Source organism: Scyliorhinus canicula, chromosome 10 (genome assembly GCF_902713615.1).
Source record: "Scyliorhinus canicula chromosome 10, sScyCan1.1, whole genome shotgun sequence".
Taxonomy (NCBI): Eukaryota; Metazoa; Chordata; class Chondrichthyes; order Carcharhiniformes; family Scyliorhinidae; genus Scyliorhinus; species Scyliorhinus canicula.
This window is the reverse complement of record NC_052155.1, coordinates 74297436-74325173: the sequence shown is the minus strand read 5'-3', so window position 1 is coordinate 74325173 and position 27738 is coordinate 74297436. Positions and strand designations below refer to the sequence as shown.

The window sequence follows — 27738 nt, the reverse complement described above, 5'->3', positions numbered from 1 at the left end:
GTCGATGACATTTAGGAAGTACACATTCCGGTTAGTCGAGGGGAGTGGCCCTTTGAAATCGATAGCGAGGCGTTCAAAGGGCCCTGTCTGGTCCTGTATGCTATTATGATTCACCACACTCTCTATCCTGAAATGTCTCCTCAGCTGGTTCCAAACCGTTACTGTGGACTGTACCACCTGGCTCTCTGTATATTTCTCTGGCGCCAGTGACAACGCCGCTCTCACCATTGCCCTCAGGCAGGATTCCCTCCATCCAAGGATTCTTTTTCCATCCTGACCCACTCTGTCCCCTCCCCTTCCCACCACCACCTCACCTTCTCCACATTAACCGCCTAATAATAATGCAGCAGCGTCGGCAATGGCAATCCCCTCTTCTGCCTCTGTAACAGGGTCCTCTTAATCCGTGGCACCTTCCCTGCCCACACAATTTCTGTAATAATCGTATCCAGTTTCTGGAAAAAAGCTTTTGGTATAAAAATCGGAAACGTCTGGAATATGAACAGAAACCTCGGCAAAATCTTCACCACTTGAGCCCTCCCCGCCAAAGTCAGATGTAGCGTGTCCCATCTCTTCAGATCCTCCCTAACCTCCTCCACCAGCTTTGTTAAATTTCACTCATGCAGCATAGCCCACTCTCTCAATCCCCAGATATTCAAACCTGTCCCTGGCCACTTCGAATGGCAATCCCCTTAGGTTGGATCACCGACCCAGCTCATTCACCGGGAGCACTTCTCTTTTCCCGATATTTAGATCCCGAGAGCGCCCCAAACTCCCCTTATCGGCCCATGTTCTCCAGCGGTCCATTACGTAACAGGTCATCCCCATATAACTACATCCGATGCTCCCTACTCCCCCTCCTTTACCCTTGCCACTCTTGTCGACCCCCTAAGGGCCATTGCCAGGGGTTCTTTAGCCAGCGCGAACAACAATGGTGACAGTAGGCACCCATGCCTTGTTCCCCTGCATAGTTCAAAGTTTTGTGAACCCACATCGTTGGTCTGTGCACTCATTCCCAGTGCCACATATAACAGGCGCACCCATGCCACAAACTTCGGCTCAAACCCAAACCTTCCCAGGACCTCAAAAAAATATCGCCACTCCACCCGGTCAAATGCCTTCTCCATGTCCATGGATACCACTACCTCCGGTACCGGACCTCTCGACAGAGTCACGATCACATTTAACAGCCTGCTTATATTACTAGAGAGCTGCCTGCCCTTTACAAAGCCTGTTTGGTCCTCCGCGACCACCCATGGGACACAACCTTTCATCCTTCCTTGCACCAACTTAGCCAGCACTTTCACATCTGTATTTAACAGCAATATGGGCCATTACAACCCATATTTTTTGGTACCAATGTGATTGTTGCCTGCGTCATCGTCTCTGGCAACTCTCCTTCTCCAACGCCTCATTAAGTGCCCCCAAGAGATGTGGTGCCAGGTCCATTGCAAACTCCGTATAAAATTCCGCCATCGGGCCCCGGGGCCTTCCCCAACTTCGTACCCCTTATACTAGCCAATACCTCCCTCAGCCCCAAAGGCTCCTCTAGCGCCCGACTCTTCTCTTCCTTCAACTGTGGAAACTCCAGTCCGTCTAAAAGCCACCCTCATCCCCTCTTCAACCACTCCTCCCTCCTTTCCCTATCCACATGTGCCTTGCACGAGATAATCTCCCCTCGGACCACCGCCTTTAGTGCATGGTCCAAAATTATTATCCCTGCATGCTCTGCCCCTTCCACCACTACCAATACCTCCCGGCTCACCACAAAAAAGTCAATTCTTGAATACACCCTATAAACATGTGTGAAAATGGAATACTACCTTCCCCCTGGGTTTTTAAAGCATGTTGGATCCACCGTACCCATCTTTTCCATGAACCCTCCCAACTCCTTTGCCATTCGTATCCTACCCATTGACCTGGGCTCTAGAACACAATTAAAATCTCCTCCCATGATCAACTGGTGCGTGGCCAAGTCCGGGATCGCTCCCTCATAAAACCCACATCATCACAATTCGGTGCATATACATTCACCAATACCATCGGCGTCCCCTTCAACACCCTGCTCACCATCATATATTTCCCACCCGGATCCCTCACTTCCTTCCTTTACAAACACTGTTTTCTTGCTCATCAAGATGGCCACCCCCATGACATTGATTCAAATCCCGAGTGAAATACCTGACCCACCCATTCCTTTCTCAGCCTAACCTGGTCCTTCACGCGGAGGTGCGTCTCTTGCAGAAAACCCACACACGCCTTTAAACTCCAAGGTGCTCAAAGACCCAGGATCTTTTCACCAGTCCATTGGGTCCTCGCACGTTCCATGTTATAAGCCTTACCAAGGACTTGCGCCTCCAGTCCCCTCTACCATCCTCCCCTTTCGACTCTACCCCCTTCGATTTCACCCTGTACCTGGCCCATCCAAGATGGCCCACTTCTCCACCCCGACCACGCTTCTTCTCCAACCCTGCCGCGTCACATCTCCTCCCCCCCTCCCCCCCCCCCCCTTGGCCATCTTCTGCAGCCTTCTCCACCTCACTTCCATTCAATAGCATTACCTGCAGGCGTGGCAACTCCCGCTGAAAGGCTCCTTCTACTGACCCCACCAGCCCTCCCCACCCTCACCTCTTTATTCTATGCAGAAGGCTCCCTGCGGACCTCTCCCTCCCCCACCCAAACAAAAACTCATCTCAAACCACAGATCACCTTCCCCAAAGACAAACAAAAAAGAAAAACACAGCCACGGCCAGCGGGATGAGGGGACAGCCGTCCCCTTACAAACGTTTCACCCCTGTTACCCATTGTCGACCCAACAGAAAAAAAAACCCTCCACCCAGGAGGAAAAGAAAAAAAACACCCCCACCCTCGAACTCCTACTCTACCCGTATTTTCCATTGTTCTCGAGTGCTAGTACCTCTATTTCCCAAAAATGTTCAGTTCTCCCCCAGTTTATGCTCCTTGATAAAGTCAATGACCGCTTCTGGGGTGTCAAAATAGTATTCCCGGCCCTCATAAATCACTCATAGTTTCACCGGGCAGAGCACCCCAAATCTGATCTCCTGCTGATACAGCGCCGCCTTGGCCCTGATGTTACACCCTTTTTTGGGACAAAAGAGCTCTTTTCTATGCCTTCAATGAGGAGCTGCCCTATGTGCGACCACTCACACCACGGTTGCCACCGGAAGTGCCCAGGACAGATTGTTGATGATGTTTGCGCCTAGGAATTTGAAGCTGTCAATCAGCTCCACCATGGTACCATTGATGAAGACAGAGGCGTGTATGACACTTCGCTGCCTGAAGTCAATGACAATTAGCTGGACTTAAACTATATGGATGTTTTTTGATGGGAATGGTGTCCCCCACATCTACATCATGCGTCGCTAACCCCGTTCTATCTAGTTTATTCCTGTAAATACATTTATAGGACTTTAGTAGCTCTGTCAGTTTGCTCTGTCTCTTATCTGGGAGATGACTTAACCACCTCATGCTTGTTCTCATCTCCTCTAACCCAATACTTCTTCAACATGCTCACATGACACACTCTGTGTGATTTACATCTATCTGGAGTGTGCACCAGATAATTTATTTCACTCAATTTCCTTTCAAAGTGATATGGCCCACTTAATCGAAATTATGGGGGTTCACCTGACACATGTAATAACACGAGCATTCTCTCTCCTGTTGTAAATCTCTAAGACAGGGCACACATTTTCCTTCTTATTGTTTTCTCTTTTACTCTTGCTTTCATTCCCTGATGGGCTGTCTTTAAATATATATATATTTTTTAAATAAACAATTTTATTGAAGTATTTTTCGGCATTGTAAACAGATGGGCCTCACGGTAGCATGGTGGTTAGCATCAATGCTTCACAGCTCCAGGGTCCCAGGTTCGATTCCCGGCTGGGTCACTGTCTGTGTGGAGTCTGCACGTCCTCCCCGTGTGTGCGTGGGTTTCCTCCGGGTGCTCCGGTTTCCTCCCACAGTCCAAAGATGTGCGGGTTAGGTGGATTGGCCATGCTAAATTGCCCGTATTGTAAGGTTAATGGGGGGATTGTTGGGTTACGGGTATAGGGTGGATACGTGGGTTTAAGTAGGGTGATCATTGCTCGGCACAACATCGAGGGCCGAAGGGCCTGTTCTGTGCTGTACTGTTCTATGTTCTATATAGACATCAACAAAAAGAAAGCAAAAAAGGCAAAACTATCCACGTAGAATCAATACTTCAATCGTACCATACTGCACAAGCCCGCTCCTCTCCCATCGACACTACCCGCCAATTTACCCCTCCTACTCTATTCTACTCTAACCCCCCCCTGCTGACGCTCACTCTCCCGCAAAGAAGTCAATGAATGGTTGCCACCTTCGGGCGAACCCCTGTACAGATCCCCTCAAGGCGAACTTAATTTTTTCCATACCCAGAAAACTCGACATGTCCGAAAGCCACAACTCAGTCTTCGGGGGCTTTGAGTCCCTCCATGCCAAGAGTATTCGTCGCCAGGCTATGAGGGAAGCAAAGGCCAAAACATCAGCCTCTTTCTCACCCTGGACTCCCGGGTCCTCCGAAACCCCAAAAATTGCCACCCCTGGACCCATCCCCACCCTTGTTTTTAGCACCCGGGACATGATCCCCGCAAATCCCTCCCAGTACCCCCTAAGCATCGGACATGTCCAAAACATGTGTGCGTGGTTCGCTGGTCCTCCTGCGCACCTAGCGCACTTGTCCTCTACCCCAAAGAATTTGCTCATCCGAGCCACCGTCATGTGGTCCGGGAACGACCTTAAATTGAATCAGGCTGAGCCTGGCACATGTTGCAGTCGGGTTTACCCTACTCAGGGCGTCTGCCCACAGCCCGTCCTCCATTTCCCCGCCTAGCTCCTCCTCCCATTTGAGTTTCAGTTCCTTCATCTGGGACCCTTCCCCCTTCATCAGCACCGTAAAAATATCAGAAACTTTACTCTCCCCTCCTTCCCCTCGAGAGACTATTCTGTCTTGGATCCCCATTGGCGGGAGGCGTGGGAAGGATGGGACCTGTCTACGGACAAAGTCCCACAACTGTAGGTACCTGAAATTGTTTCCCCTTACCAGACCAAAGTTCTCCTCCAAGCCCCTCAGACTACCAAAGCTCCCCTCCAGGAACGTATCGCCCACCCTCCCCAACCCCGCCCGCCGCCATGCTCGAAACCCCCCCATCCATGCTCCCGGGGGCAAACCGATGGTTGTCGCAGATTGGCGCCCAGACAGACGCCCCCACCTCCCCTACATGCCTCCTCCACTGGCCCCATATCCGCAGGGTCGCCCCCACTACCGGGCTGGTGGAGTACCTGGCCGGCGGCAACGGTAGGGGAGCTGTGACCAGGGCTGCCAAGCTGGTGCCCCTGCACGAAGCCGCCTCCACCCGCTCCCAGATAGACCTCGTACCCACCATCCACTTCCTTATCATGGCGATGTTAGCCGCCCAGTAATAGTTAATCAGACTCGGCAATGCCAGCCCTCCCTCGCTGCATCCTCTCAAGCATCGCCTTCTTCACCCGCGGGGATTTTCCCGCCCAGACAAAGCTCATGATCATCTTGCTAACCCTTTTGAAGAAGGACTGTGGGATAAAGATCGGAGGCACTGACAAATGAACAGGAATCTAGGGAGGATTGTCATCTTTACAGTCTGCACCCTCCCTGCCAACGACAGTGGGAGTGCATCCCATCTCCGAAACTCTCTCTTCATTTGTTCCACCACCCTGGCCAAATTTTACTTGTGCAGCCTGCCCCAGTCTCGCGCCACCTGAATCCCCAAGTACCGGAAACTTTCCTCAACCAGCCTAAATTGTAGCCCTCTCAGTCTGTTCTCCTGGCCCCTTGCCTGCACCACAAACATCTCACTCTTGGCCATATTTAATTTGGACCCTGAGAACTGGCTGAACTTCCTCAGTGTTTCCAGTATACTTTCCATCCCGGCCAATGGGTCCGACACGTACAGGAGCATGTCGTCCGCATAGAGAGAGACCCTATGTTCCACCCCGCCCCTAATCATTCCCTTCCACCCCCTCGCAGCTCTCAGCGCAATCGCCAGCGGCTCTATGGCCAGCGCAAACAGCAGCGGGGAGAGTGGGCAGCCCTGTCTGGTCCCGCGGTATAGTCTAACATACTCTGACACTACTCGTTCGTCCTGACGCTGGCCTTTGGGGCCTGATACAATAGTCTGATCCAATTCACCAGTCCCTCCCCGAACCCAAACTGTCCGAGCACCCCCCATAGATAGCCCCACTCCACCCGATCGAAGGCCTTCTCGGCATCCATCACCACCACTACCTCCACCTCCTTGCCCGTCGGGGGCATCATGATCACATTGAGTAATCTCAAGTTGGCCGACAACTGCCTGCCTTTCACGAACCCGGTTTGGTCGTCCCCAATCACCTCTGGTACGCAGTCCTCAATTCTAATCGCCAGGACCTTTGCCAGGAGCTTGGCAACTACATTGATCAGGGAGATTGGCCTGTATGACCCGCACGTTTCCGGGTCCTTACCCCGCTTCAATATCAGCGAGATAGTGGCTTGCAACATCGTCTACTGCAGGGTCCCTCTGTCCCTTGCCTCATTAAAAACCCTCGCCAAGACCGATCCCACTAACTCAGAGAACTTCTTGTAAAACTCTACTGGGTACCCATCCGGCCCCGGGGCTTTCCCCGACTGCATAGCCTTCAGGCCCCCCAATACCTCCTCCACTCTAATCAGGGCCCCCAGCCCATCCACTCGCCTCCCACCTACTGTTGGGAATGTTAGCCCGTCCAGACACCTTTTCATCTCCTCTGGCTCTTCCGGGGGCTCCGAAGTGTACAGCTTGCTATAGAAGTCCCGGAATACCTTATTCACTCCTGCAGGGTCCTCCACTCTGCACCCCTCCCCATCCATCGCTCTACTTATTTCCCTGGCTGCCTCCCTCTTCCTGAGTTGCTACGCTAACAATCTGCTGGCCCATGCTCGTACACCACACCCCTCGCCTTCCTAAGCTGTTCCACGGCCCTACTCGTCAAGGACCATGTTAAAGTTCCCCCCCCCCCCCCCCCATTATTAGCCTACGAGAGTCCAGGTCCGGGATCTTCCCCAGCACTCTTTTAATAAAGTCCACGTCCTCCCAGTTCGGGGCATATGTATTCACCAGCACCACTCTTCTCCCCTCCAGTCTGCCCCGTACCATCAGGTATCTGCCCCCCCTGTCTGCGGCTATGCCCTCCACCTCAAATTGCACCCGCGTCTTTAAATATCTTAATTTTAAGTCACTCGGCAATTTAATCAACCTATTTGAATTGAACACAGTGGTCTCGTTCTCTGTGTCTGTCTCATTCTCATTTAGCTTGCTAAAGATGGTATCAGATAGCCTGATTTCCCTGGCCTCATCCTAGGCTTGCAACTCCTCCCTCTTTTGTCTTAGTTTATGAGCCTCTGATTGTGTCACCATGCAATCCGGAAATACTCCAGAGTGGTCTGTTTGTATCCCTTGTGGCGGGATTCTCTATTGGCTTTTCAATTACAGTAGGCCTCACCGCCAAACGGTTTCCTGCAATATCATTCCCTAGAATGAATTGAATGCCTGCAATGGGCAAGGTTTTTATCATGCCAACCGCTACTTCCCCCTGTCTTCAAACTACTCTGTAAGCTTATTTTTAATAAAGGAGTTATTTTGTTTCACCGAGAATGCTGCTGACCAGAACCTTTTCCATCAATACCCATTCTGGACAACAAATATTGTCCTTATCCCTCAACATTAATGATTGACTCGCGCCTGTATCTGGTAACATTTTAAAATCTTTTACCATTTTATCCTGTCCCATTTTAATATTTTAACCAAGGCACACAAAATATTTTGCTACCTGCTGGTCACTCTGCCCCTGTTCAGGTTCAACACATATTTTCCTTCCTATTGTTTTCTCTTTTACTCTCTGTACAAATCCCATCTGCTTTCCTGTTCTCCAGCCTCTGATTTCATATTTTACATATTAAGAGTTGTAATCCCAATCGGTTTTCAGCATAATCCCTACCATACTCACTTGTTGCTGTTCAGTTTATTACAATGAAAACATCTAACTTTTTTCTTACCTCTCACCCCTCCAACAGACTCTGTTTTATTCTGAGATGAAGCCTCCTTGGAATTTCTGACCACTCCCTCTCTTGCTGGCCTATCCTCTCTCACACCTCCCCAATTTCTAGCTTTCTCCAATTTAAAAGTGGGTCGAAAGAAAGGCTTTGATCTGTGAACCGGCTCATAGTTGTCCACACGGCTTGTCTGGCAGTTCTAACTTTCTGTCCCTCAACACGAGTTCTAATCATGGTTGGTAATTAATCTTTAAATTCCTCCAACAGAATAATCTCTCTAAAGGCATCATAGGTTTCTTTTATTTTCAATGCTCGCACCCATCTATCAAATTGACTTTGTTCAACCCCTTTTGAATTAAATGTAAGTTTGTCAAGTCTGTTTTCTTACAGGTCACAATTTTCATCTGTATGCCTCCGGTGCCAGCTCATAAGCACCCAATGTAGCTTTCTTCACTGTCTCATAGTTCTCAGACCTTTCCTCTGGCAAAGACACATAGACTTCACTAGCCCTACCTAGACGTTTAGTCTGTAAGAGTAGGGTCCAAATGTCTTGTGGCCATTTCATGTGTTTAGATATCTTTTGAAAACCACAACAAAATGGCTCAGCATTTCTGTCATTGAATTTTGGGAGAGCTTGCACATATCTGTACATCTCCCCATTAGCTTCCCGCCCAGAACCACTTTCTTCCTCATTCAACTCTGTTGTATCAGCTGTAATTTACCACATGTTAATTTGATGTTCTCTTTGTTTATCTTTTTCTCATTCTGCCATTGCTAACTTCTGTATTTCCAGAGCTCCCTTCCTTTCCCGTCCTTCTCCTTTTTCCTGCAGCTCTAACTTCTTAATTTCTATGTCTCTATGTAATTGAAGCTTCGCTAATTCAATTTCCTCACATCTTGAAATATTGTCTCTCGCATAAATTTAAATGTGTTTCTAGGCTTTCAATTATCTCAGTCTTCTTCGCTCCTTTAGATAAGACTATTTCCAATTCCAACTTGCCACAATTATATTGTCTACTTCCAGATAAGATTGAGCTAGATCAAAAGCCATTTTTGTCGCCTTCCTACTTTAAATAACATGTTTTCTCTTGGTTCTACTTGTTCCTCACTGTCATTAAGTTCAAAAGTCAAAAATCCGCTACAGCCAAGGAATTTTGTTTTTTCAGATCCTGGACGCGATCGATCCCCCAATTTCCACCTGTTGCTGGGCAGATCGCTTCTTATTATGGCTGGCTGAATTTGTTTTCTTTATATAAATTTAGAATACCCAATTATATTTTCCAATTAAGGGGCAATTTAGTGTGGCCAATCCACCTACCCTGCACATCTTTGGGTTGTGGGTCTGAGACCCATGCAGACATGGCGAGAATGTGCAAACTTCACATGCACAATGACCCAGGGCCGGGATTGAACCTGGGTCCTCAGCGCCGTGAGCAGCAGTGCTAACCACTGTGCTGCCCTCAGTTTTGTTGAACTTGTTTTACTGCTGTTACTAGATTAATCCATGACAAGCATAACATAGCAGTTTTCAGTCTGAACCTGATACTGTGCCAAATTCTGGTAAGACTCTGCCCAAAGAAAGTGCTAATAAGGGCATAAAGGTACAGTAGCTGAACGCGTTAATAGCAGAACAAGGGTCAGTTCTCTATGAAAGCAAAACATGGAATCAAAGCATCCGTACAGTGCAGAAGAAGGCCATTTGGCTCATCGAGTCTGCACCGGCCCCTGGAAAGAGCACCCCATTTAAGCCCATGCCGCCACCGTATCCCCATAACCCAGTAACCCATGTTACAGAGGATCGCGGGTGTTATGATGGGCCCCCAACGAGTGGTCTGTATGGGGAGTGTCCCACGTCAGGCTGGGTTTTAAATAGTTACTTGGGAGTTAGAAGTGATTTTTTTTCCTTCTAACTCTTTTAGAGTAACTTCCAGAGTAAAACTGGCAGAACCGTTTGAGGTTAGTGATTGAAATCACTCCTGTTGGATGGTTCCCAGCCCAATGCAATTGTTCAGAGGAAGTTAGAATTTATGGGCAATTGTTGGGCAAACCCTTTGCTTGTCTAATAAGAATCTATCTACCTCTGCTTTGAAAGTATTCAATGACCCCCGCCTCCACTGCGTTCTGGAGAAATTCCCCAGTGAATCATTGGGGTGCCCCTAAAATGCAACACTGGGGAACCAGGAAATCTTAGGCTGTAGTGTTGTGTAAATGGTTTGTTTTGAACAATTTTGAATACCACCTAAAATCCAAACATTCAGCGAGAAAGGAATGAGTCAGCTTTCCACCAGTATTAAGATTATTCAAAATTCATTTTTAAAACTTACCAGGTGGTCTTTTTGAAAAAGATATGTTACAGTTGGATGCACTTATACAAGGCTGCTGTGGTGTACAAACCACTTCTGGAAGTGATTTCTTGCATTAAAAGTTTTTGCATGAAAACTTCATTAGTTTAAATGGTGATATCCCATGGGTCTCCAGACCTTCCCTCAAAGACAAGGGAGTCAATTTTAGCAGTGCAAATGTAGGAGTCAACAAGGATATTACTCTTGTGTGGACTAAACTAAATAAGCTGCAATTTTTTACAAGGACATGAAAGTGCAGCTCAGAGATTGCCATTGGGTCCATTGCAGCATACTTCCAGGAGTTCAGACGAAAATTTATTCTGTTTTTCTGCCTGCCGTGTTGCGTCGTCAGTTGAGTGTTACCAATAATTTGTTTTTATTCCAGATTTCCAGCATCTGCGGCAATTTGGTTTTATGCATTATATTTTCCCCATCTGTGTAAATCAGCATAGCAAACTGCTTGATACTGATACATGCAGGAAATTGGTGCAGGAGTCGGCCATTCGGCCCCTCGAGCCAGCCCTACCATTCAATAATATCATGGCTGATCTGTTTATGTTTCGAATTCCACATTCCCATCCACCCTGGATAACCTTTGATTCTCTTGCCTAATAAGAATCTATCTACCTCTGCCTTAAAAGTATTCAATGATCTCGCCTCCACTGCCTTCTAGAACATAGAACAGTACAGCACAGCACAGAACAGGCCCTTCGGCCCTCGATGTTGTGCCGAGCAATGATCACCCTACTTAAACCCACGTAACCCGTATACCCGTAACCCAACAATCCCCCCATTAACCTTACACTACGGGCAATTTAGCATGGCCAATCCACCTAACCCGCACATCTTTGGACTGTGGGAGGAAACCGGAACACCCGGAGGAAACCCACGCACACACAGGGAGGACGTGCAGACTCCACACAGACAGTGACCCAGCCGGGAATCGAACCTGGGACCCTGGAGCTGTGAAGCATTGATGCTAACCACCATGCTACCGTGAGGCCCCTCTTCTGGAGGCAGAGACTTCCAAAGTCACAAAACCCTTAAGAGAAAAAAAATCACCCCATCTCTGTCCGAAAAGTGCGACTCCCTAATTTTAAAACAGTCCCCCCTCCCTCCCAACTTCTGGACGCACCCACAAAAGGAAACATCCTTTCCACCTCCACCTTGTCCAGGCTGCTCAGGAACTTCTAGACTTCAATCAAGGCACTTCTCACTCGCCCAATCTCCAGTGGGCACATGTGACAGGGTAAGTGGCAGTATTCTAAACAGCGCGAATCTGTTTGTTCGGGGTTTGTTTTTTTTGCTTTTGCCTATTGTTAATCTGAGGAGTTAAACGTTTCTGTAAAATATGTCAAATATCGTGTTCAAATTGAATTGCTAAATACGTGAGCGGTTTCAAGAAAATTACAAATGTGCTATTTTTATCCACAGTTAACAACGAGTTGGATCTAAACTGAAGTTTTGTCTTGGCAAACCAGTCTTTTTGTGGGTGGGGGGTTAGGAGAAAGTTAATTTCACATGGACATGGTGCGATGTGAAACAGACTGGAGTTCCCCCCCCCCCCCCCCCCGCAGCCGATGTCTTGCGTCTCTGGTGTATTATTTTGTCCCTCTGCTGCAGATTCCCACCGCACACACTCACTGTGCTGAGGTAGTGAGTCTCAGACAGTCTCCTATCGAGTCATTGGGATGGGGCCTCAGCCAAGTTTTTTTTCTCCCCCCCAAAAAAAAACAAGCAGCAGTATTCCGAGTGGTGTGCCCGAAGCTCCAGTGCAGAAAGATTAACGTCATTCCGTAAAAAAAAAAGTTTCAGCCCAGAGCAACAGGAAAAGCCCGAATCCTCGCTGGAGGGGTCTGTCTCTCCTCTTCATCACATCACCAGGCAGCGCCACTCCAAGCTGACTGCAGCCTGCTCCCTGCTGCTGGTCGAAGCTTGCATTCCCCTCAGGTTCCGAAGACAAGGTTGGCCGCCGTCTCCCGTTCAAAGCGATCGGTAATCCTGCCCAGAAAGGTGGATATTTCAGAAAGCTGCAATGACCGGAAGAGTAGTTGAGAGCGCGGCGACTTGGCTGAGCTGGTCTTTGATCCTGATCAGCGTTCTACTGTCTGATGTGGAAGCCACTCTTCCATCTTCCAGATATCATCTCTATTCCTCAAGATCCACGCCCCAACAAGCTGCCAACAGACTCACAGGACGCAACAAGTAAGTCGACCCTTAGCCAGTCTACTTTGAACAGCTTTACCACAAGACGTAACCCTCCCTGTACTTACACCAACATCTTCTGCATCATTGTATACGTTGACTTTGCTCGTTAAATACACTCGTGGGATTATTATTTTTAAAATTCGCTACTAAGTATGGTGAACAAGTTGATTTAAATTAACGATAAATGGATTATATTGTATGTATGAACCTTAGTCTGGCTCCATTAGTAAGGGGTATCCAAATTTGACCAGGGTGGACCTTAGTTCAAACCGAAGTTCCATAGTAATCCTGGATTCCCAGAGAAAACTTGTTTTCAGCAGTTGGGGAGGGGGAATGTTTTAATGTGGCGGCTGTAGACTTTGCCCGTTGGCCAGAGGAGATGCTGGGATCTAACGTGTGGTTTCTCTCCCCCCACCCCCCCTCCTGCAGGAACTGGTGTGCTTACATTGTAACGAAAAACGTCACTTGCACGGTGCTGGACGGGACGGAGAGTTACGCCAAGGCGGAATATCAGCCGTGCCCCTGGGGTCAGAGTAACTGCCCGCCAGCCGTGGTGTAAGTAAGGAGCATCCTCCCTCCCCCCCCGGGACCGGGAAACTTTCACAAACTCCTGGTAATTAAGGGAATAAGAAGAGAATTCCGCTCTGCAACACGACACAGCACAGGGGCCAGTCAGAGTGTCTCTGCTCTGGATCGTATCTGCCTCTCACCCAACCACTCGCACACACATTTTCCGAAATTGTTTAACTACAGAAATCCAACAATAAATCATCCCACCCCATAATCAACCATTATTAAGCTGATGTGATATGTTTCTGGCTAAAACAGCTGGTCTAAGTTTTGGCTACACTGTAAACTAAACAGCCGATTACAAACCGCAAACCCATTTGTTTCCGAATTTTAAATTCCCAGGCGCCAAGATGGAATGAATGCTACTTCAAAAAATTCAACATTGATGCAACTGGTGGGATGGAGTGTCCTTGGCGCGAATTCGGTCATGCCCAGATGCAGTGCGTCTGGTCACGTTTTGACATTCTCACATCCAAAGGGGCTCGAATCCGTAAATGAAACTCGTCCACTTTATCGTGAAGCCAGACAAAGGCGCTGTCTGCAACCCGCTTATCTCAATGGAAAAGCCTCCTTCCTCCTCTCAATCCATGCAGGCTGATTTCAGTGAGAGCCTCGAGTTTCTTCCCCAACCCCCTCCCACAGATTCCACTTCCTCTGAAAACTGATTGAGGTTTACATTTAAAAGCAAACTCTTCCAAAACTACCCACTCTTTCTTGCCCTGCCTGATAGCGAAAAGTTTACAGACGGCCTTTGGCGCCAGTACCAAATGCTGATTGGTTAGGGGTGTGTCACAATACCTTTGAGGCCTGGTGTCATCTTCAACTTTTTTTTCCAAGAGGATCAGAGATTGACCTCTCTGTCATTTTGTTACGTCCCCCTAAGGGACCAAACCTAAATTGTATACAGTTCCCCTCCTAAAACTTGGAGTAGGAGCTCTCCAGATGATTCGAGGGGTGGGCCTCTCCCATTTGGAGGAACCCCACAGGATATAAACCCGGACCCAGGAGCAAGTCGGGCATGGTGACCCTGCGGGGAGATAAGTAGAGTAATTATTGTATTGTAAGTAGTAAATATATCGAGTGTATCCTGCCTACCTGGCCTCGTGTGGAGTCCTTGCCTTCGGTCTTAACACATTCCTAATTCGGGCACACGGTAGCATTGTGGATAGCACAATCGCTTAACAGCTCCAGGGTCCCAGGTTCGATTCCGGCTTGGGTCACTGTCTGTGCGGAGTCTGCACATCCTCCCCGTGTGTGTTTCCTCCAGGTGCTCCGGTTTCCTCCCACAGTCCAAAGATGTGCAGGTTAGGTGGATTGGACATGATAAATTGCCCTTAGTGTCCAAAATTGCCCATAGTGTTGGGTGGGGTTACTGGGTTATGGGGATAGGGTGGAGGTGTTAACCTTGGGGATAGGGTGGAGGTGTTAACCTTGGGTAGGGTGCTCTTTCCAGCAGCCGGTGCAGACTCGATAGGCCGAATGGCTTCCTTCTGCACTGTAAATTCTATGATGTAATAATTAGATTGCCAAAACTGGCTCCCTCACCCCAGGGGCAGAAGTGTAGGCCCTCAGAAATGCTACTGGAATAAGGGAAGCTTTAGCAATATAAACATGTATGAATATTGCCTCCCTACAAGCTGAGCCATTAAATTATCATGTATAAAGCACCTTTAAAGGCTTTGTTTTTACCAAAGCCACCAGAAAGGATAAAATTGTGACACCTTACGCAGGTCAACCAATTTAAGACTTGCTCTGGTGGTCTATGCATATTAACAAAAATGCACATGTAGCAAATTTGTGGCAAAACTAGAATATCCACTGTGAGTGGTTCGCTTCGTCCAACCACATTCACCAAACTCTTGTTTAATAGCATGAATCTATTCACCCAAGATCAGAATCTCGCTGGTGACTAGTTAGACCATTTTCTGTGCGCATCATGTGTTGAGGCTATGGCACTGATTAGTTACCGTGGTGTTATGCCAACTCTTCATATTGTGAGGTGAACCATTATCTGCTATTTTGGGACTGGCCAGATGGAACTCAGTTGTTTGTTTGGGCCAGTGCATTCTATGATGCAGATCATCAGCTCAACCCCATGATCCACTCATCACCAGTCCAGTAACACTGATTTTCAATTTGGTCATTTGAAATGAAAATACATGAAGGTCGGGTGTCAAATTCGTAGAACAATAACATTATAAACTTCTCTTTAACGTTTCCTCAACATTGTTTCAGATTCGGAGTGGCGGGGAAGGCACGTTCCTGGCATGTCATGTGACCTGATTGGCCAATGGGGGCACGATCCAGCGATCGTACGCCGGGCATGTCAGGTGAATATGGGCAGCACGGTAGCATTGTGGATAGCACAATCGCTGCACAGCTCCAGGGTCCCAGGTTCGATTCCGGCTTGGGTCACTGTCTGTGCGGAGTCTGCACATCCTCCCCGTGTGTGCGTGGGTTTCCTCCGGGTGCTCCGGTTTCCTCCCACAGTCCAAAGATGTGCAGGTTAGGTGGATTGGCCATGCTAAATTGCCCTTAGTGTTGGGTGGGGTTACTGGGTTATGGGGATAGGGTGGAGGTGTTGACCTTGGGTAGGATGCTCTTTCCAAGAGCCGGTGCAGACTCGATGGGCCGAATGGCCTCCTTCTGCACTGTAAATTCTATGAATTCCAAATCAGGCTCTGCGAATGGTTAATCACGAGTCTCGTTCTGCCGGGTGCAATTTGGAATTTTCCCTTGCCGGGCGAGATCCAGATCAGCATATTTAAATGAGCCATTAGGGTCATAAGAATACTTGAATGCCGGATTCACCCAGCACCTGGGACTCCAGCAACCACGCCTACGAGACCTTGCCAGGGTGCTGTTTAGTACTGGTTCACACAAACGTGAACCTGGCATAATGGCAGCTTGGGGGGGAGGGGGGGGGGGAGGGGTGCAGGGGGACTTGCAGGGCATTAGAGATCCCCAGGTGGTTGGAGACTTGGCAGAGAGGTAGCGGGGCACCTCGGCATTGCCAGCCCGGCACTCTGGATGTATGAGTGGCAATACCAGGGTGCAGGCTGGCAGTTCCAGGTGTCGGTCCGGAGGAGCCTTACCAATTGGAGGGGGGATGAGGGGGTGTTTCCAGGAGCCTCAACAAGGTTAGGGAGGTGAGGGGGGAGCAGAAAGCAGGGGTGTCTGAAAGGGTGGGGTGGGGGATATTGGGGCTGCCACTCAAAATGGTGCCCGATCTGTGAAAAGCCGTTCCTGCTGTTGAGATCAGCTCTCCAGTTCTCCAGTATGGTCTCACTGATGAGAAACTCCACAAGGCCAAAAAATGGCAAACTGCCATTGACTGGTGGGGTGATTCCCGGCAGCCATTTAGAAAAGCGGTCTTTTGTCTGCTGAATCGTGCTATATGTCAAACCCCTCTGCTATTTGTTTGAGGACAACAAAATAGAGGTGGAAAAAAAGCAGTGGGTAATCCTATTGATGGGCTGCGGGGCTCCCACATATAACCTGATAAGGAGTCTGACCTCTCCAGATGCCCCCAAGGAGCTTGTGGAATTAGCCAAGTGGCATTATCACACGAAGCCTTCGATAATAATGCAATGATACAAGTTCAATTTGGCAATAAGGGCCCCAGGGGAGAGAATTGCAGTGTTTTGACCCGTCAAATCAAATGGCTGAACAATGCGAGTTTGCAACTACACTAAATGACATGCTGAGGGACAGGTTGGTCTGCGGTGTTAATGACATGGCCACACAAAATAAGTTGTTAACTGAGGCAGAGATTACCTTAAAGAATGTAAATTTGAGGTCGTCCACACAATGGAAAGTACCGAGAGGTGGGTTATGGAGTTGCAGAGCGTGCAAGCAGGTCCACCAGGTTTGGTGCTAAAGATGAAGACTCAGAAAGTAACGAGGAAAGCGGCTCAGAGCAAAAGAGAGTGCAGAGATATAGGAAATTTGTTTTGCAGACCAGGAGCTGTGAAGAATGCTACTGGTGTGGGGGAGGGCATCCTCAGGAAAGGTGTAAATTTAGGAAAGTTACATATTATGCCTACAATAGGAGGGGTACTTTAGGAGGAAATGCAAGGCTAGGCAGAGCCCACAGGGTCCGTCAAAAAAAAAACTTAGACTCCAGTACACATTGTTGAGAATAACCCTAAAAATGAAGTATACAGTTTAAACAACATAAAGGTGGGCAATATATCCCCCAATTACAATTATACTGATGGTAAATAGTCAACCACGTGGAATGGAGGTGGACACAGGGTCCTCTGCTAGACATGTAGGTGAACAAACTTATCGTTATTTGCAAGGTGGGGTCCAGCCCCTGCAGTTGAAAAGCATAATGGCCAGGCTAGCCATGTATGCTGGGGAATCTTTAAGAAGGAACAACCACAATGCCTGTAAGTTACCAGCACCAGTCAGCTCAATTTCCTTTAATTGTAATGGGGGTCAAGGGCGAAGTCTGATAGGCTGGGATTGTCTTAGCCAAATTAGATGAAACTGGCTAGAAATCTGACAAATTAATGAAGGAGGTCTTCATGGCCTCTTAAAAATATCAAGGCGGGTTCGACAAGATGGACAGCTGAAAAGCAAAGATTTACTTGGATCCTGAGACCACACCCAAGTTTATCAGAGCTGGACATATCCCCTATGCCTCACATGAGAATGTTGAGTCTGAACTCAATCGAGTGAAAAGAATTAGGCATCATCAAACCTATTAAGCTTCCAGAGTGGGCGGCTCCAATCGTTCCAGTGGTGAAACCAGATGGAACCATTAGGATATGTGGGGACTTCAAACTAACTGTGAATAGGGCAGACAAATTGGACCGTTACCCAATACCAAGAATTGAAGTTTAATACGATAAATTGGCAGGAGGCTTAACTTATTCCAATCTTGATATGAGTCATGCACGCCAACAATTAGAGTTAGACGAAACATCCAGGGAATCTGTAACTATAAACTCCCAACAATGGCTTATACCAGTACACCCAGCAACATTTTGGAGTGTCTTCTGCATGTGCAATTTTCCAATGCACGATGGAAACGTTATTACAGGATTTACCCAAGGTTCTGCCCATCTAGATGATGAATTGGTTAAAGGAGCGTCCAAGGAGGAGCGCCTAGCAAATCTCAAAGATGTTTTAAAAAGATTAAGAAGGCCGGAGGAAGGCTGAAATGAGAGAAATGTATGTTCCAAGCTCAGGAAGTGAGATATTTAGGATTCAGGGCAGACGCCACAGGGCTGCACCCAATGGAGAAGAATATCAAAGAAATTAAGCAAGCACCGGCCCTCACAAAATATATCAGAATTGAAATCCTTTTTAGGAATGGTGAATTATTACAGCAGATTTATTCCTAATCTTTGTACAATGTTGGCACCCTTACACACACTACTCAAGACGCATCAGAGGTGATATTAGAAAGAGCATCAGAAAGAAGCCTTTGACCAAGTTAAACTATCTTTACAGTTATCCAGTCTCTTGGTCCATCTTGACCCTTCAAAAGAGAGAATTCTTTCCTGCAATGCGTTCCCTTATGAAATCAGATCGGTTTTGGCCATAAAATGGAAGATGGTGCAGAAAGGGCTATAGACTATGTCTTGAGGATTTGACCGGTGCTGAACAATTTTACTTGCAAATTGAAATGGAGGGACTCATGGTAATATTTGGAGTAAAAACGTACCATCAGGGAGGATGAGGACATTCCCCCCATAGTTTCAGCTTGGGTTCAATGCTGGACTTATTGTTAGCAGCCTACGGATACAAGCTTCAACCTATGCTGTGCACAAGCATTGCAAACACGGGCACTTTGGGATGTCTTTGCCTTCCATACAGCATAGTGCCTCCCCAAATACTACAGGAAACTTTACATTTTTCTAGATATACTGCCAGTGTTGACACGACAGGTCAAGCCTTGGACCCACAAGAAATGGGGAAGGTAGGGCGTGGCTGGAGGTCAGTGTCAGGGGTTCTGGTGGGATGGGGCTGTTTGTTGGGCTAATGTGATGTTCTTTTGATGTTCCTTTGTTGTTCTTTTGACATTCTGTATATTCATATTTTTGTTGAAAAGCTTTGAATCAAGATTTTTTTAAAAAAGCCTTGGACCCAAAAAGACACCCTTCACGGCCCTTTACGGCTGCCGTAAGGCGAACACGGCTGAGCAGTTGTGACCCTTTCAGATAAGAAAAGACGAGTTAAGTTGTGCATATTGTTATGGGGAGCAAGGGTGGCCGTTGCCACTCTCACTAGGAAGCGATTACTACAGGAACTATACTGTCCTCATCGTAGACAAAGATAATAACACGCAGTTACATGTGGTGGCCCAGGATGAATATTGATTGGGAGTGGCCAGGTCGACTATGGGTCCGGTGACACGCAATTTCACGGGCCCATTTATGGGCTCCTTGTTTTTGCTCATCATAGATGCTCATTCCAAATGGAAATGAAATGAAACACACAACCTCGTCAGTGATGTTGAGAAATTGCAACAGTCACCAGCCCCTCTACAACTTACATTTGGATGTAGGGCAGCACGGTAGCATTGTGGATAGCACAATAGCTTCACAGCTCCAGGGTCCCAGGTTCGATTCCTACTTGGGTCACTGTCTGTGCGGAGTCTGCACATCCTCCGCGTGTGTGCGTGGGTTTCCTCCGGGTGCTCCCGTTTCCTCCCACAGTCCAAAGATGTGCAGGTTAGGTGGATTGGCCATGATAAATTACCCTTAGTGTACAAAATTGCCCTTACTGGTGGGTGGGGTTGCTGGGTTATGGGATAGGGTGGAGGTGTTGGCCTTGGGTAGGGTGCTCTTTCCAAGAGCCGGTGCAGACTCGATGGGCCGAATGGCCTCCTTCTGCACTGTAAATTCTATGATAATTCAGACCAACCTGCCTCCTGCTCACCATAGAATTCCTACAGTGCAGAAGGAGGCCATTTGGCCTATCGGGTCTGCACCAACGCTCTAAAAGAGCACTCTAACAGGACCACCCCCCTACTCCATCCCTGTAACCTGCCCTACCCTGCACATCTTTGGACACTAAGGGGAAATTTATCATGTCCAGTCCACCTAACTTGAATATCTTGGACTGTGGACTGAAACCGGAGCATCTGAAGGAAACCCACGCAGACACAGAGAGAAAGAGCATACACCACACAGTCAGCCAAGGCTGGAATTGAACTCGGGTTCCTGGCACTGTGAGGCAGCAGTGCTAACCACTGTGCCACCGTGCCGCCTAACCTATCAGACTATACCTCATGTCACCACATGCTTTACACCCGCCGGGTTAATAACGGGCAGGTGCATTGTAATGCAATTGGATCTTATATTTGCAAATTTGGCAGGGAGCCTGGATGCTAAACAGAAAGAACAGAAAAATCACCATGACTCAAAGAAAGTTGAAAGAACGTCTGAGGTGGACAATCTTCTTTATGTCAAGAATTTTGGTGCTGCCCAAATTGGATCCAGGGAACGGTCGTCGAAAAAACAGGTTCAGTTTCGCATGAGACAGATGTTTAAGGGAGAAGGTTAAAAAAAACACCTGGACCATCTGAAGCGGGGAGAACCGCACGGCAAACCATTGGGACAACTTGGCCCATGTAGGCTCATAGGTGATACGGATACAAATGAAAGTGACGTCGCTGCAAGCTATCCCGAGGAACCCAGTAACGTTCCAGAGAGAACTGAGGAAAATCTGCACGGATGTACCGTCGCAAATCGAGAATCAACCCGATGAGCTACAAACTGACGATATCCCTTCTGTCAAACGATCAAGAAGTCCCCTGACCGGCTCACCTTATAAGAGTCTGTTTTGAAGAGACACTTGTGTATTTTTGTAAATAGTTCTTTTGTTAATTGAAGAAAGTAATCAGGATGTTTAAGGAGAAGGGTAGCGCATACCTCAATACTGATTCTGGCACATACCTCAATACTGATTTTAGCATTTAGACAGATCGACCTGTCTGTAGTCCCAGCGGTGGCCACCACTCCCAGTGATCGTGTTGTGACTACAGATTTGCTGAACAGTCAGATTGGCCAGCAGCTCCCTGAGGTGGGACTGTTTCCTGAGAAAGAGAGAGCTGTCCATTCTCCAGCCAATTAACGCTCCTCAGAGTGACCCTTTCGCTGGTGGGAAGCCCCATTTAATTCTGCCCATCATCCTTTAAATATCTCTTTGGGATATTGAAACCATGGGCACGATTTTCCCACCGGGTCGCGCTGGGTGCCGATCCTGTTGCACCAGGAGCATCACGGGAGTGGCCTAAAACAGCTTCGCACCAGGTGCAAAACTGTCACATGACCCGTGGCGCCTGCCGTGATCTGGGCATGATCCAGGTGACGATATTTAAATGAGAAATTAGGCTCATTTACATACGTGTGGCCGGGTTGAGGCTGCATTTTCCCAGCTGCACTGGCAAGGCCTCACCCAGGCACTGATTGGTACTGGTCTCCACAAGCAGAGACCAGGTGTGATGGCCACTCCAGCTGTCTTGGATCCCATTGGGGCCCCTGGGTGTTTGTGGCAGTGCCCTGGCATGTACTCTGACACCCAGGCACCCTTCCAGGATGCCAGGTTGGCACTGCCAGTGTGTCAGGGACAGTTCCAGGCTGGTAGTGCCAGGGTGCCAGGTTCACACTGCCAAGGCTGGAGGTTTGAGGGGGGCCATACCCATGGAGGGGGAGGCGGTGAAGGGAGGTATGAATGGTAGGGAGGTGAATCGGCATTATGTAGGTTTGGTGGGTGAAGGGAGGGGGGTCCTTAAATGGCGGGGGGCTGAAAGTCAGGGAGGGACTGAAAGGGGAAGGCCCTAAAGGTGGGGTGGTTCCTCCGTGACACCACAGCAGCGTGTCTTCACTTGGGGGAATGGTGATGCCCATGTCTGCGGGAGATCGCAATGTCTGTGGGTGGAGGTGTGGGGAACCTTCAAGCTCACTTTGAGATCGGGGCGCCCTTTCCATATGGCTTACCGATCCCTAAAAAACCAGTCGGTTGGCAAGTTCAGTTTTGAAAAAAATTCGAAGTGTGGGCTTGACAGGTGAGAGAAACTTGCCAAGCCCCCCCAAAAAATGAGTGCGGTTGAATACAGGTCTGGATCTCACCAAAACACTGGCGGAAAACACCTCGCCAAACCCACCCAAAATTACACTTCACTTGGTAATTCTTTGGCAGAATCGCATCCCATATTTCTTTATCAACGGATCTTACCTGGGGCAGAATTCGGAGCCTTAACAATTGGTTTCAGCAACCTTCGGCAGTGAGGAGAAAATTTGTCAGAATTTTCTTCCCTGTTTGCTATGCAGCGAGCCCTGCTGGAAAATGCCAGTGTGTGGGGTATGATTAAGCAGGGGGACCAGAATTGGCTGAGATGTCTTCCATTATTGTAGCGTGGCTAAACTAACTGACCAGACTCACACATGAACCATTGGCAGTCCGGCAGGTATTGGAGGTCTGTTGGTGTCCATGGTCTCTTTCAGGACACAAGGTAGAGAATGGAAAAGCAAACGTTGACTATTGTAATTAGTTTTTAAACCACAACATTACTTTGAAGTAATGGCATGAACATTTGTATAGTTACAATATTTCAAAGGAATGATGTGCTTTAAAAGTGGTTGTCTCTGATGTAAAATTGCCAGAAAAATGTTGTGTTTACTTAGTAACATTCCTCCATGTTGCAAATGCTTTACCGAGCTGAAACATTACCATGTGTCGTGCTGTTGAATTTTTCTCCCCGTTGTACCATAAAATGATTTTTCCTTTTAATTAATTCCTCATTTTAATTCCCTATGTAACTTCAAAAGTACTTTATTGGCTGTGAAGAGCCTTGGGAGGTCCTGCAGTCATGAAATGCTGTACATAAATACAAGTTCTTGGGTTATTAGTGTTGGCAGTAAAATCTCTTAACATTGTATTTCAATTGCTAACAAAAATGTACAATCTAAGTGCTACCTCAGTTGGGCCTCTATGTAAATCGTGAACAGGATGAGCTGATTTCTGCCCACCTGCATCTTGACCCCTTTCCCAGGGTGATGATGAGTAATCTGTCACATCTTTCATTTCCTGCTCGTCTTGAGGGATGTGACATGAGAGGAGTGTGAATGTGCATAATTGAAACATTTCACACATAATGAAAAATGAAAAAATTGGAAACTGAAGGATGATAATAATACACCCTCTCCAAAATAGAGAAATGTTGTTTTAAAATAATTCCCTCCTGCTCTTGGCAAAGGTTTCTGGCTTGTGTTGAGATAAACTTTCCCACTGAATGAAATAGCTTTGATCAGATAGAGTCTCTTCGAGGGAAATCCTTTCAAATTCTCCAGAGCGTTTCTGTGGTTCAACCCTGTAATTAAAACTGATAAGAAGTTAGTTGGATTGAGCAGCTGAAGGAATTAGTATAAAGTGAAATACCTTTTAATCTTTCTGCGGCCCCATACCCTTCAGCTAATTACAAGAAGCATCAGCTACAGGGAAATAATTAAGGAATGATATATAAATACTTGCAGATTAGGTATGGTTAACCACTCGAATGCTGAAAGGTAAGTTAGCAGTTCTCCTTTAAAAAACTCCATTCATTAAATAGGTTTGGCTGCTGTAGTGTTTCAGAGCCTTGCGACTGTAGGCAATAAACGCTTAGATCAGTGAGATTAGGGATTCTCAAAGCTGTAAGGAACTATTCCATTGCATTCACAGGAAGAATAAGCCTTCCACATTCTATCTGTGCAGACTAACAGTGATTCAGTTTGCTCACATTAAATGACTTGCATCAGAGCATTATTTTGTTTCAGACTGTACCTTGTGTGTCCTGAGCTGTACAAGCGAACATACTTTGGCCACTTGGCTCCTCAAACCTGCTCCGCCATTCATTAAGATCATGGCTGATTATGACCTCAACTCCATGTTCCTGCCTTCCCCGATAACCTTTCACCCTTGTTTATCAAGAATCTGCGTTAAATATATTCAAACACTCTAGACATGATTTAACCACCGCATTGCGCCCAGCGTGGATCAGGGCACGCCGGTTAAATAGCAGGAAAGGCTAAAATTGAGAATCAGTTTGCTATCTAACCGGCCCATTCCTGATGCGAGTTACAATCAAGCCCAAATATGGCAAGCATATCATTAACCCTAATTTGCATTAATTTCCATCTCATTAGTGAGATTGAAATAACGAAACGGCCTCCCGGAAATTAACCAGCTCCCCAGCGAGATATCTCGCAAACGTTGTTTGTACTCCTTTTAAAAAATGTGAAGCTGGCACAATGGCTGCTGAGGGGAACTGAGGATATGAGAAGCCATTTCCATTTTTCGGCTTGCAGCTCAAGGGCACTGTTGCCTACAGTCGCTGGGGGAACCCCTCAGGAGGCTTGTTGGGGGGGGCTGAAGCGTTCCAGTTGGGAAGTCACCCCTGGGCTAGGGGCCTGTAGTGAGGGGCTTTCCTTCTGTGAGGCCTTCAAGCCATCTTTACATATTATGGACACCCATAACAGGGGCACTACAGCTGCTACCTGTCTGTTTGTCCTACCAAACACTTCAGGACAGAACCCTGTTCATGGTTATATGCTGAAGGCCACTTTAATTCCCTTGGCTGTGAGCAGCCTTTAGCTTTACAACTGAAGGCTATTGCTAATAAGGAATTGGCCTTGTTGGTTGTGAGAACATTTCACAGTTCTAAAGTGGCTTCTCGTGGGTACATGTGCTATGTCTCAGACAATGATTATTGCCTCGCATTTTAATCAGATTTTGAAGCCTGAACAGTTTTCCTGAAATCTAGAAGCGTCAACACCATAGAGGCAGCAGCCAACAATCAAACATTCAAGAGCTGTAATTCAGCACTGGGGATATCCTCGCAACCATAGGGTAAATGTGTTGATCAGGGGAGGGCACTTGAGCACGGTCTCCCTAATGTTCGCGGCAGGGGTGTGGGGTCTAGGGGCTTCTGTTGTGGTTGGGAGTGAGTGTGCAGAGTGAGGTTTTCCAGTATAACACGTTTGGTGGAAGGTACTCAGAGAAGGGGGATACGTAAGGGTCGGTGAGGCTTGGGGGATTTGAGGGTCCCGGGGTGGAAGCCCTAACTGATTGTTGGTCTCTCTCCTCCAATGCCAGATATAGATATAACAATATGGCTGGGAAGGAAGCATGGTGGTGCAGTGGTTAACATTGCTGACTCACAGGCAGCACGGTGGCCTAGTGGTTAGCACAACCGCCTCACGGCGCTGAGGTCCCAGGTTCGATCCCGGCTCTGGGTCACTGTCCGTGTGGAGTTTGCATATTCTCCCCGTGTCTGTGTGGGTTTCACCCCCACAACCCAAAAATGTGCAGAGTAGGTGGATTGGCCACGCTAAATTGCCCCTTAATTGGAAAAAATAATTGGGTAATCTAAATTTAAAAAAAAACATTGCTGACTCACGGTGCCGAGGTCCAGGTTCAATCACAGCTCTGGGTCACTACCCGTGTGGAGTTTGCACATTCTCCCCGTGTTTGCGTGGGTTTCGCCCCCACAACCTAAAGATGTGCAGGTTAGGTGAATTGGCCACGCTAAATTGGCCCTTAATTGGAAAACAATTAATTGGGTACTCTAAATTTATTTAAAAAAACAATATGGCTGGTGCTATTGGTCCCACAGAGGCTGCGCTTGTGGTGCAGGTGGCAGCCGAGGAAGGCAGGTGCTGCAGAAGGCAGAAGCAGCATTGACGCAGTTCTAGAGGTGGCATCCCATGTGCAGGGGGTGCCCTCATACCCCCTGAAGACCCGGTCACCCATCAATCCGAGGAGGAAACCGGAGGGGGATGCCAGCCATCATCGAAGGTGGACAGGCATCGTTGATCTTTCGAGGAGATGATGGACATCATTTCCCGCAGGAGACAGCATCTTAACAAAGAGACAGTGCAGCATCTGTGCCGTGGAGGAGGAGGATGCCTGCTCCCGGTGGCCGTGAAGGTCACTGCAGCCCTGAACATCTTGTTCATTCAGGGCTCAAATAGGGACTAGTGCGGGATTTCCCAAGCTACAGCCCACAAGTGCATCCGTGAGGTAACTGATGTTCTGTACTCCCGGACATCAGATTTTATCAACTTTGTACTGGACCAGGACAGCCAAGATGCCTGGGCTTCAGGATTCTCTGCCATCGCCGGGATGCCCCAGGTCCAGGGCTAATTGATGGCACACATGTCGCCTTGCACACACCGGGGCATCAGGGGGTGCCCTTCAGTAACAGGGAGGAGTTCCACTCTCTGAATGTTCAATTTGTGTGCGGCCACCTCCTCTAGATCATGCACATGTGTGCACGTTTTCCAGGGAGCAAGCATGACAGCTGTATCCTGGGACACTTGTTAACCCTCGGCGCCTTCGAGGACCACCCTAGCATCATGGCCCTTGGGGGATAAGGGATACCCGTTGAAGTTCTGGCTGATGATGCCAGTGTGGAGGCCAGAGACCCTGGTCGGAATCCTGATATAACGAGGTCCATGCTGCCACCAATGCTCCCATTGAGCAGTGCATCGGACTACTAAATATGCGATGCTTGGACCGTTCTGATGGTGCAGTACAGTTCAGCCCTTAGAGGGTCTCCCGTTAGTGATGGTCTGCTGTACCCTCCACAACCTGGCATAGCAGTGAGGTGACATGCTGGAGGAGGAGGGACATGCAGCCTCACCTGAGGAATCTGAGGTGGAGGAGGAGGCAGACTAGGATGTAATGAAGGATAAGCCCAGAGCAGACCAGCAGGAGGAGCCGGAGGATGGAGGACAGGAAACAGCAATGAAAGGGAAATCAAAGGCATGCCTGGAGGACCAGGGAGGCCCGCATCCTCACTTCACAGGGGGAGCTTTGTCCATCAGCTCCCCCCATCCCTCCTTTCCCCCAGTCTTCCCTTCCCCTCATTCCCCTCCATCCCACCTAAAACCCCAATCATTCTTCCCCCCAATCCCTCCCTCCACCCAAATCCCCTCCTTCCCAAATCCTCCCCTTCTCCAAATCCTCCCATCCCAGCATTCCCCTCTGTCCCACCCAATCCCTCACCCCAATCCCTCCTTCCCATCAATCACTTCTTACGCCAAATCCCCTCCTTCCCTGCATTTCCCCCCTTTCTTCTCCCCATTCACTGACCCTCGTACAGCTTCCCCCGCCCTCCATTCCCAATGCACAGTTAGTGATCCCCTCTCTTTTTCATCACCGTGATGTACTGCTATGTCTAGGTGTGTCCTCAGGATGCACATTGGAGGTAGAGGCAGCCTGCTGCTTTCTGCACCCTGTTATCTTTGATGCCCTTGGCGGACGCCTTCTGGAGGGCCTGGAGACGGAGACCCAGGCTGGCTTACTAGTGTCACTGACATAGCCATGCCGCCCTGTTCTGCCCACTGTCCTTGAGATGCGTCAGTGACAGGAGGGGGAGAATTTGGAAGAACTGGAGATTGCCATCATCTCTTTGGCAGGCCCCTGGGTTGGCCTCCATTGCTTGCTCCTCCCTAACAGTGTCCATAGAGTCCTGGGTATCTCCATGGGATGGAGGGACAGTGGATGTGAGGCCTCTGAGTCATCAGCTTC

At 48.2% G+C, this 27738-nt stretch overlaps 1 protein-coding gene across 1 annotated transcript in view; it reads left to right on the top strand.

The window, feature by feature from the left end:
* The first annotated feature begins 12016 nt into the window (after window positions 1–12016).
* LOC119972461 (EMILIN-2-like) overlaps window positions 12017–27738 on the top strand; it is a 108098-nt gene continuing 92376 nt past the window's right edge. Inside the window, 2 exon segments of the mRNA XM_038809193.1 lie at window positions 12017–12633; window positions 13066–13191. Of these exon segments, the coding sequence (XP_038665121.1) occupies window positions 12464–12633; window positions 13066–13191 (296 nt within the window). The 5' untranslated portion in view covers window positions 12017–12463.